The 12,059-nt window shown below is 30.7% G+C and overlaps 1 protein-coding gene across 1 annotated transcript in view; it reads right to left on the bottom strand.

Annotated features, from left to right (window-relative positions):
- The window catches only part of LOC129223853 (arrestin domain-containing protein 3-like), a 98,473-nt gene extending 86,764 nt beyond the window's left edge, over positions 1 to 11,709 (bottom strand). Inside the window, exon 1 of the mRNA XM_054858215.1 lies at positions 10,682 to 11,709. Coding sequence (XP_054714190.1) covers positions 10,682 to 10,802 — 121 coding nt within the window. The 5' untranslated portion in view covers positions 10,803 to 11,709. The remainder of the gene's footprint in view (positions 1 to 10,681) is intronic.
- Between the last annotated feature and the right edge of the window lie 350 nt (positions 11,710 to 12,059).

Below are 12,059 nucleotides of genomic sequence, written 5' to 3'. Positions count from 1 at the left end.
AAGTATCCTTTAAGGTAAAGTAGTTATGTATTTTTTCTGATAACCTTTTCAATAAGCTGTTTTCAGGCAGTAGCCGTCCCAATGATTAATAATTTATATCCTCTAATTCCAGAACAAAACAGTTGCAGAAAAATTGAAACGTACACAAGCGCAGATTCTGGTGGTAGTTTGGGCATGAGGTCAATATCACAGTTTAAACGATAAAAGATAACCTAAATCTGCGATTTAGGGACTTCAATTTTGAAAAATTCCCAGGTAAAAACCAAGATCCCTTATATCGACTTATGACTCTCCGCCGCACTTCTCAAAATCTAGATCCATCCTTGAACTTCAAGCAAACATTTTCTTAACTTTTTTTAGAACACGAACAACAAATGATGTTTGTAGAAAAGAGTGAAAAAGAATTAAATAAACAATTTTGAAACGTACTTTATCAAATTCACTCTTGATGCTTGACCTCTTCTCAGAGGTCAAGCATCATCTTCAACCACTAAGTTTAAAATCCCTCAACACACACATTTACCAACATCTTATTCGTATGTCAGGATTACCCATACCAATCCTCAGATCCTGAAACCGAAACAGAAAGAAGATTCCATTCCGTTTCGCCATCAGTTTCTTTCAAAAAGCCTTTCTCTCAGACCTGTTTTTTCTTCTCATTAGAATTCCCTCAGGCAACAAGGTGGGTGAAACATCGCGCAATTACTTAACCTATTTCGATATGAGACAAACAAGTTACGAAGAGCTTCCAGAAGACCTAGTCCCAGCAAAGAAGGCCGAGAGGACCACTCGATATTCTTCGAGATAAGGATTCTGTGCAGCAATTGTCTGAATCTGCAAATGGTGTCAAAGTCTTTGCTGATGAAAATTGCTATTTTTGATATCTTTGCTTGAGGTGTAGGAGCTAAAACACTGTACGGCCAAGAAAGTAAGTTCAACGCTTTGAGAAAAAAAGCCTTAAATATTTCCAGAGCAAAATACGATTGTCAAAGATAAAAATGCGTTCATCTAAAAGCTGATGCACTAAATTAAGATATTCAAGAAGTCATTGACCGAAACATGAAAGAACTGCTTGAAAATATTTGTTGATATTCTACACTACATCGCCAGTTTCACTTAACTTTTTCCAAATAAAACAGCTCGAACAAGGATATCAATGATTTGAATCAATTAATTTAAATCAATTAATTGAATTTTTTGATATTTTTACTTGAGGTGTAGGCAGGTCTGGCTCTAGTAGTTCTGCCGCCCGAGGCGATATTGACAATTGCCGCCCCCCCCAGCACTGAATAATAATAATAATAATAATAATAATAATAATAATATATTAATAAAGTGAAAAAAAACATACATACGGTATGAACTGATAACCGCCTCCCTTTTGAAGTCGGTTAAAAACAATAGTAAAGCACTTAAAATTAAAGTGAGTTTCATATTAAATTCCAAACGATGTTTTGCATATCCAAGCACTGGTGAGGCATTCTACAAAAAACGCGCTTTTTTAGGTCCAGGGTGGTTAATTTAAAAAATATTTACTTTTAAGCACTTTTTTTATGAAATTTAGAAAAGTATAACAAATTTTGAAAATCATCAATACAAATTAATGATGTTATAAAAAGTTTTAAATGTTTTTTTTCACTGAACCGAGGGATACTTGTATGCCTCCGTTACACGACTCAACACATTTCTTCCCATGTACTTTTTCATTTATTTACTCAATACAAAAAATGTAACAGATTCTATAGTGAAATTTAAATCACTTGATGTTTTTTTAAATAGGTTAAAAGAATTATGTCGTAAAAAAAATATATATAGCATTCATAATCTTTTGAATCACTGTCTTAGTATTTCTTGTATCCTCCGTTCAGGATTTAATTAAGTAATAGAATTTCTTATAGACGGCAGTACTGGCAGCTCTTTACAGAGGTTTAGAATCACAAGTTAGCTCTTTTCAACTCTGGGTCTTCATAGTGAAGCTAAAGAACTTAGTGTGAAAGAATTTCAGCATTATTCTCTTTGAAGTCAAACAGGTAACTTTGTGTATCCTCCGTTCTTGAGTTAAAAAGGAAAGAATTGTTTATGTACAAAAAAATTTTTTATAGTTAAAATTGAATCATTTTTTTAAAGTAAATTCTAAATAACATGTTGCGTTAACCCTAAATCAACACAATGATCATAGCAAAACATAAGTATTTGTATCCTCCGTTTCTGTATCCTCCGTTACAGTATAGATGTAATGGAGGATATACAATCAAATTGGTGCATACAAATTTCTTTAAAAATCCATTTTAAGAAAGATGTGTACATTTTAATCAATTCAAATCGTGTTCTTCATACAAGATGCAATGTGTATTTAAATGAAAAGTTTAAAAATAACATTTAAAATATATATTTACTATCCGTTACCCTCCGTTCACATCCAAAATTTTAGATAAAAAAGAAAATTACAAAATAACCAATAAAAAATGCGACTAACTATGTGAGAGAAAAAAAGGTGCCTAAAAGGAACAATGTAAAGTAACTTTTAAAAAAATTGAAGATTTTTTTTTTCATGAATTCCAACTTCAAAAATCTACGTTTTTTGTATAATGGCCCTGGTATACCTCTAAATTATTTTTTTTAGCATTGAAGCAGTGAATCTTATGGCGCTGAAACAGATATTCATACTTTAAAGAACTATTTCAATTTCGAAATTTCCGCACCTAAAATCTGCCGACCTAGACGACCGCTTAGGTTGCCTACCCAAAGAGCCGGTCCTGGGTGTAGGAGCTAAAACACTGTATAGACACGAAAGTAAGTTCAGCGCTAAGAGAAAAAAAAGTTAGAAAACCTTAAATAATTCTGAATTAAAATACGATTTTTACAGCAAATAATCATCTAAAAGTTGGTACACTAAATTAAGACATTAAAGAGTGCATTGACTGAAACAGACTGTTTAAAAATATTTGTTGATTTCCTACCATTACATCGCCAGTTTCACTTAACTTTTTCTAAAAAAAAAAAAAAAAAAGATCAAACTAGGGTATCAATGATTTTAATCAACTAATTTAAATCAATTAATTGAATATTTTTGATATAAAAATTTTAAAAATATTTGTTGATTTCTTACATTACATCGCAAGTTTCACTTATCTTTTTCCAAAAAAAAAAAAAAAAACAGACTAAACCTAGTGTATCAGTAATTTAAAATCAATGGATTGAGACCAGTGATCTTAATTATGAATTAAAAATCGGACAAATTTGATTTCAAAATCTCCCCAGTTTTATAACTTTTTAACTTGATACCTGAAAAAAAAAAGAGAGATTTTGTCTTAAATGATATTCCTATTACCCTTAAACCAATAATTTAATTTATGCTTATCGGAAACATGAGTCTAAATATTTTCTTGGGTAAACATTTGAACATATCAGAAATGGTTTCTTTTCATAAACTGTAAAATAGTTCATGCATCCTTTTCAGAATTTTTGATGTAAAACTGGTTATATATAACAGCCATCTTCATATTGATTCAATTACTATAAATAAACGAAATTATTTCTCAGAACTAATAAACGGATTCCCTCCGGCCATCGCCATTTTCCACATAAATCATCAAAATGACGGTGAATCCTAAACAAAATTCTTTGAATGTGAAGGTACTGTCCGTTGGAATTGTTCGGTTCGCTGAATCGGAAGATTGACTCGGTAGGCTGAGTTTTCAATTATTTTTTTCTGCTGCTTACTCTTTTATTTGTAATATTGCAAGGTCAGCATCTTATTCCTACAAATTCGATTTGAAGTCACTGAAAATATTGCAAGAAATCCACAGGGAAAATCAGGTTTTCCTTTAAAAGAAAAAAAGAAGGTTCTCGTTTGACTTTAAAATTATTCAGGATTATTTAATTTCAGGAAATAGTTTGCTCAGTAAACATACTTTAGAATATGAAATGATTAAATTTGGAATACGAAATGATTGGGAATACGAAAAGTTCTTTGTTTATGAACAAATATTCCGTGATTGCAAATATAGAATTGCAATCTATTTTAATCCTGTGTACATCAGTTGTACGTACCCTTCTAACCTTCTTTACTTAACACTGCACGAAAAAAAGAAAAAAAAAATAAAATAAAAAACTTTTTTTCTTTTTTCTGATACCATTCTTGCTAAATACGGCTACCACTGAGTATCATAACCTTTTTATTGTTGTTAATATTGCAAATCGAGAATAGGGCATTTACTTTTTGCGCTGCGTGCATATTTTTTTTTTAGATGGCTACCAAAAGTAAAACAGTTGCTGCCTTTTTTTGTGATTTAGGTATCCAGTGGCTACTTCAGAATTCCTAGTCTAGAACTTTACTGGGTCAGTCTCCAGAAAGTGTAACTTTTGAACCAATATATTTTTCAATTTCGAAACCTTTTGTTTTCCTTTTTTTTTCATTCTTACATGAAAGTGTTACTTACTAGAAGTAACCATAAACAATGGTCCAGCTAAATTCCAATTATTTTACTCATAAATAAAAATTAAAAATACCTTGTTCACAGAAATAACGAAAAAAAAGGAAAAAAAAGAAAAGAAAAAACTTTTAGTGTTTTAAAGTAGAGGCAAAATTAATATCAAAGTACTAATTTTGCTAATTGTGCAAATAATGAGATTTTTAACGATTAGTGTGAATCTAATATTAAGCTCTCTTAACATTCGTAACTAAACTTTCAAGTACGGTTTAAATTTTAGTTATCCTTTTAGTTCAAATGTGTGTTAAAAATAGTGTAAAATTAATATATTTCATAATCAGCAAATTTGAGAATGTACTGGCAATTTATAATTTTGGTAAACTACCTAAAATTGATGTATTTCCCCACCATCATTTTTATTTTCACCTCAGAAATAATGACGTTGATAAGGTCTGTCACGGAGGTGAGGAAATTTCCCATTAATACAGGCCTCATGGAAACAATTTTTCAGGGAAATATTTTTTGTTCTTCGTTGCTACAAACAGCACATGTTAAGCATTTTATGAAAACATGTTCACTTCTTTTTTTTTTACATTAATTCTCATCCCTGAAATTCAAGTTCACGGAGGTGAGAATTCACAATAACCACACTTGGTTTTAAAATAAAATCTATCTTCTTGTTTTTCAACAAAAATCCAAACTTCTTTATGGATGAATATAAACAAGGGGGCTCTCTTGTATCATGCGAAAAAAAATGTGATGTCATTACTGCCATCTGTTAATGAGAAATGGCATTTTGTTCTTGGGTAACGGAGGTGAGAATTTATTGCGTGACGTAATTCCTTATCCCGCTAAAACGAACTAAAACACAATGTTAAAAAATTAAATATATCTGAACAATTAGTATTTGAGACACTTGTGAAAGGAATAATAAATAAATAAATATCTACTTTTAATTAAACAAGTTATTAAGCAACATAAACAGTCACACCAGGTGTGTGACATGCGACGGATTTGAGAATTCACATGTTGTGAACAAAAAATACATTAAAATAAAAATTATTATTAAAAAAATATTGGCAGGTTTAAATAGATATATTTTTGATGAAATGAAAAAATAAACATTGTTAAATGAATTGTTCAACCTTAAAGTTTTTACTGTTAAAGATTTGTAACAAAAAAGTTACATTTTTGAAGAATGACCCTACTATAAGTGCTCCAACATTCACTTTTTACTTTGATTTAAGACAAAGCAAAAAAACAAGAAATTAGCATTTTGTCTCTCGGCGTAGCTTCATTCTAATTATAAAGGACCGTTCATTAATTACGTAAGGATGATTTTGCCAATTTTTGACCCCTCCTCCTCCATTTAAGGGTACGTAAGATTTTTCAAACCCCTTTCCCTATTCTTACGTAGTATTCCATTTCGTTTTTCAAAATAATAAAATAACGAATCTTACATCACTAGAATCGAAATTAAAATTCACTATTATCAAATTAAATATATAAAGAAATATTTACGAAAAAGTTGGAATCTAAACTAAAGTTTTTTCGATATTTTTTTGTGTATAATACAATACTATAAATATGTGTATAATACATTACTACTAATTGTACAATTAATTGTGTATAATACAATACTACTAATGCAATACTATAATAAAAGTAAAACATGCCATACGCAGTGCGATTTTTTAAATTATATTTTACAGTATTCATTCTTTGTAAAACAAATAAAAAACTGCTCATCCTAATACGTTTTTACCTTCCAGACGCAAATGAAATATAATCCCCGTCAAAACACTTAACCGAGCGATTTCAAATGTAAAATATCGACTTGGAAAATATTACGTAAGAATGGGTTTAGACCCCATCCCCTCAAAGTAAGGGTATGTAGAGATTTTTCCAACCCCCTCCCCCTCGGAACCCTTACGTAATTAATGAATGGCACCTAGTCCACCACTCACTAATGTATGATTGCACATTTTGTGCCACTAAGCCTTATTTACTACGAATTAAAATGCCTCTCATCCGAATCTTTCATCTGTGCTGCGTACTTTGCACCGATTCACATTTAATTAAAACTTACGTCTGAATCACTAGGATTAAAAAAAAGTTGTTAAAATGTTTATTTGTGTTCTTACTTCTTTAAAAAAAAGATTTAATGCATTGGCAATTAGTAAAGAGCATTTATTATTTTTTTCGCCACAATTTTTTTATATGTCATCTGTAGATTTAGGAAAAAAATTATTGAAATGAAAAGGAAAACAAAAAGAGATGATAAATTAAATGAGGAATTTCGAGAGAAGATTATGGTCTATGTATGTATATTTGTAAATTTCTATTTTCTATTAGTCATTTCAACATTTTAAGCGCACAACCCAAACCATAATTGATTGTTTTGTATGATTTTTCTTTTAGTAACGCATTCAACTGTATTTTTTTTATATTAAAGAATAAACAAAATCAGAGGTGATTCTTATTTTTTCAAAGCTTTAGCATGGAGAAATTCAGCCTTACATAAAAAAAGTCAATACATTTTGTTTTCTGTTTTGAAATTAAAATTTAAACTTTCTCTCTGAATACATACCACCCAAAGTAAAGTTCATATCTTTTGAAAATAACAAACGACGAAGAAAAAACGAAAAACGAGTATATAAACTTTTTTTTTAATTCCAAAATGTAGCACGATAATATGAGTTATCGGCATTTTCAGAAATAAAACTGCCTAATAAGCTCTTAAGACATTGCAAACCGCCCTAAATTGTATCAAACAAAGGCGACCATTATTACTGCTGTTTCAACTTAGTATATTCTGAAATGTTTTAGGAGCTTATTTGGCAAGCCTGTACATACTCATTCACTGGCAAAATTATTTAGATTTATGCGAGGAATACGAATTTGAAACTTAACGAGGATCAACTGAATTTGAGCAAATTTAAAATGCTTAAAATGGATGAAACAAGCTCGTCTTTTTAAACGTTATTGGAACAGTACTTTGTAATTATATATATTAAAAAAATGCAACTTCAAGTGTTGGCGCAGTATGGAGATGCAACGGCGATAATAAAACATTTATTTTTATGCTTTCTTCCATGCGGTATATAGAAGAAAGTATTGAATTCGTGAAACTTTTCAAATTTTTACGGATTTGCACGCTTTGAGGCGTGTTGAGTCCATTTTGACCATGGAAAATGTCAGTTTGTCTATGTGTGCGTATGCATGTAGGACTGTTTTTTGAAGCCGCTCTAGAGCAAAAACCTTTTTATGAAATCGAACGATATTTGCTTCCATGTGAATTGGTGTCCATTACTTTTTGGCAGCAATATTTTAAAACAATGTCTTCAATTATTCACATGTAACATGGGAGGGGATGGGGGGACGCATGTGAACAAACTTGGGGCTCATATAAACAAGATTAAAAAATGCAAGCATCATATTTCAACGAAAAGGTCTTTAACCAATGGCATTGAAGGGTTTGTAACCTATACTGGAGTCAGTTTAAGTTATACAGTAACCTGCGTCATTAAGAAAATATCTCTTCCCAAACATCCTAACTCTGCTCACTGTCGAATTTTTAATTTCCGTAACATGTTTTGATCATTGGATAGACAAGAAAGAAACTTAGTATAAGACTACATAGTACATATATTAAAATTATTTTTAACTTCAGTTTTTAATTAAATAAAACTATTTTGTCTTTTTATTTTCTGTGGTTATTATATATCAGTAAGTTGTTCACCACTATTGCGTTACAAAAAAAAAAAAAAAATGAAAATAAAAAATAACAATGATAGAAATAAGTACAAAATATTTAAATAATAAAAGTAATAATTAAAAATAAATTTACAAACTGGTTGTAGAAAATAATTATGAATATTTACATTTTTTAAAAACTTATAATACCCTACATCGATATCAATATTACGGAGTGGATAAGGGAACTGTTTACATGTGCCCCTTGATGTTGTGTTCACAAGGGCCTACCTTAGAACGAACTTGCAAAAATAAAGAATTCTTAACTTAATTAAAAAAAAAAACAACAACATTGTCATAAATTATATTGAATTATATAATGGTTTGCAATAATTTAGTTTAGCTTATTATTTAGTTTAATATATTTTTTCATATGAAAAAAAAAAGAAGACTGATAAAATTATACACAACTCTGCTATATTAAAGAAGTTGTCACCACAGAAGCATAACCTGGCTCATTGCTATAAAAGTTTGTCCAATAGGTAGGAGTAGTACTGCCATTACTTGAGAAATTTTCAAGATTTTTTGCTTGAATTTATTTTAGTAAAGCATACCTTGTTCACATGTGCCTGCTCTTTCCCCTATGTAGGGGAATGTGGTACAAAGAGAAATGGTGAAATATTTACGATGCTTTTAGCGAAACCTGTCTAGTAATATTTTAACTATGTAGTCACACATATAGTCTATTCCAGTCAAGAAAAAAATGCCTCTGAAAATCAGAGTATGATAAGACAAGCAATGTTCAAAAATTAATACTCATGTTCTAACATTTTGATGTAAGTCAAAAATTGTTTTGAATTGAATAAGACCTACTAATATTCAGTGAAGTATTTATTTGTTTAATATTAAGATTATTTGTATTTTAAATGCTTTGTACTGTAAGTCAAGTGCATGCGGGGGAAAGTGAAATATTGATTTCATTTACTAATTGAATCTTTTATCAAAACACTTATATACTCATTTATTAATTATTTCATTTACATACCTTCATTTATTAATTACCTTATTTATTCATTCTTTCACACATATTTTCTTATTCATTCGCTACTTTATCCACTCATTTGTCTTTTCTCATACCATTAAGTAATTTATTTATTTATTCGTTTATTGTTTCATTTTCTTCTTATTTATTCATTAATTCTTTTGCTTACTCATTTATCTGATCATCTCTATCCTTAATGATCGAATGTAAAACATTTCATTGCAAAAATATTTTATTTTTCAATTTATAACATGAGAAAAAGAAGTGAAATATTTCCACTTTTCATTGGAGGTACAAAATTACCGCCAAAAATAAAAAATAATGTTTCAATGTAAGTTTTATTATAAAATATATTGTTATTTCTTTGTGAACCGTAATTTTTAGAACAAACTTCTAACTTTTTCACTTTAAAAAACAGGAAGTTATCTTAACTATTTCACTTTACCCCACATTCCTCTACTTATGTGAAGCTTAGAATGCTGCAGATTACGAACAATTTAATGCTTTTTCCAATAGAATGCAATAATGTTTTTTTTTTTTGCTCTACATTTATTTACACGAAAAGCTGTAATTTTAACTGTTACTTCATGTTAGTTTCACTACCTCACACTGAAAATTTTCTACATTTTATCCTAATCGGAGGCTGTTTACGTTTACGTGATAAAGAATGACTCCATAAAAATTTGAAACATATTTGAAATCATGAATACATTTATAGTTTGACATGCAAGTCAAATGCAATGTGGTTTTTCTATATTTAGTTGATACTTAGTCTGATGCTTTTGTATTTACTACAACTTTATTTTAAAATTTCTATGAAATAGGATGTGTAAAATACTGTATGTACTACGATTCAAATGCAATGTACGTTATGTTTACTACATACCATTTACACATTGTGCTTGATGCATAGCATAAATGTTTCCCCTATGGCGCACACAGGAATCTTTTGAAGGAGGGGATGGGAGGGGGGAGCGGATGGGGGTCGAAAGTTCGTCGTATCTTACCCCGATACGCTGCCAAACATATTCTTTTGATTTTATTGATTGTCGGTAGCGAAAAACAGTAAAATATAAAGCGTCAAATAAATAATTAACATTTGTTAATCAAATTAATCATTGACAACAAATACTTAATTAAATTACCGGAAAGCGCTATAATTTATGCATTTACTTTTGTTATACATCAAAAATGAAACAGAAAATAAATTTTATTCTTTCATTTGTTAGTTCTTATATTATAGTTGATTACTATATATGTAGTTGATTTATATGTACGATTGAAATTATTTTACGTACATCATAAATAGGATTATAATCAATAGAAAAAACCCCCGAAAGGGAGGGGGAGGACCCTTTGGACACCCCCATTGTGTACGCCACTGTGCTTCACACATGCAAAAGATGGATGTGATATTAGACGGATGTGAGTTTTGTGTCAATAAGGTTTGATAGATACGAAGCTAGCATCAAAATACATTCAAATGTAATAATGTTTTTGATTAACTTACCAGTAACACCAGTATCTTCATCCAAATCGATGAACACCCTGCCCGTGAGGAAAGAACTCGGGAAATAGAGCAAAGTATCATTGTCCAGCACGATTTGAAATTTCCTCAATTTTTTGGCCATTTTTACAGGATGGGTTATAAAGACACCAGGTCCAGTTTGAAAGTCTATTGATACACGTAACTAAGTTGAGTTATCAACAAACGAAAAAGTAAAGCAGTTCTTCAAGCACAAACTGTAGTTTTTTGCAAACCGCTATAGCATTTTACGCCTGATTTGATCGTTTGCATAACACGTTGATTAACAGTTTATCCGTCATTCAGGAAATGCAAGAAGCACGTGGTTCGTATGAGATGCTGAAGCACTTCAAAAAATCCACTGAGCAAAAAGCTGAATGCTAAACACTAATGATTATTTTGAGGAAGCCCAAGTAAAATCAATGAGCAAATTAGACTGTATTTTTCAGCACGTGCAAGCTTAAGTAACTATTTGTTTGTCTTCCAAAACAGTCGTTTGCTTCATTCAGAAATCTGTAATTGTATTCAAAATTTCCAAGCAGCTATTTGTTAGTTATTCAAAACAGTTGATTGCTACAATCTTTTTCATTAAAAAAAAATCACTGAAGTTCTATCTTTTGGTTCATTCAGGAATCTGTAACTGTATTCAAAAATTTCCAGTAACTAAAAAAGTAGTTAGGTAGTTATTTTAGTAACTTTTTTTGCAACACAATAACAGTTTCGCAACACCAATAACATCATTAAATACCGTTATATCAGGAAATGCACATCACAGTTTCGGAATAGAGTCAAAATCTTCTTCACTTCTCGAAATTACCAATACTTCTGAGAAGATAACGGGATTATAAGTGACACAGCAAATGAACTAATGTCGCACAATTATGCCACAGAAGTTGTTCCTCAGCCTAGGTTCGGCAGTTTGTACCCTGACATCTTCAGCGTGATTGTAGGATAGTGAGGTAACGCAGACGGTCCACCCTTTTGCATCATGACATCCTTCCACGACTGAGTTACTCCGCAAGACAGGTGAAGGCAAGTGGCTTATTACCTGAGCTTTCGCCTCCAATGCCTTCGGTTGTAGGTGGGACATGATGACCTCGACACCAACAACCGGTCTTCGAATTCTGACGTCATCGTCTTTTCTTTTCAACTTACTTGAAAGGGATTCTCGATAGGAAACAAAAGGAATACATATTTGGCCACGCCGTTCACTTCTAAGAAGCTTAGGAAAACAATTCGATGAAAAGATATTAACTTCCAAAAGATTTTTGGCTATGTTTTACTCAAAAGAAGAGTACGAAGCAGCATGATTTATGGGTTTAGGTACAAAATTAATAACTGAGTTAAGCTGAAAAACAAAAAG

The sequence above is a fragment of the Uloborus diversus genome, chromosome 6, assembly GCF_026930045.1.
Source record: "Uloborus diversus isolate 005 chromosome 6, Udiv.v.3.1, whole genome shotgun sequence".
NCBI lineage: Eukaryota > Metazoa > Arthropoda > Arachnida > Araneae > Uloboridae > Uloborus > Uloborus diversus.
The sequence above is the reverse complement of the archived record's forward strand: the minus strand, read 5'-3'. Positions and strand labels throughout refer to the sequence as shown.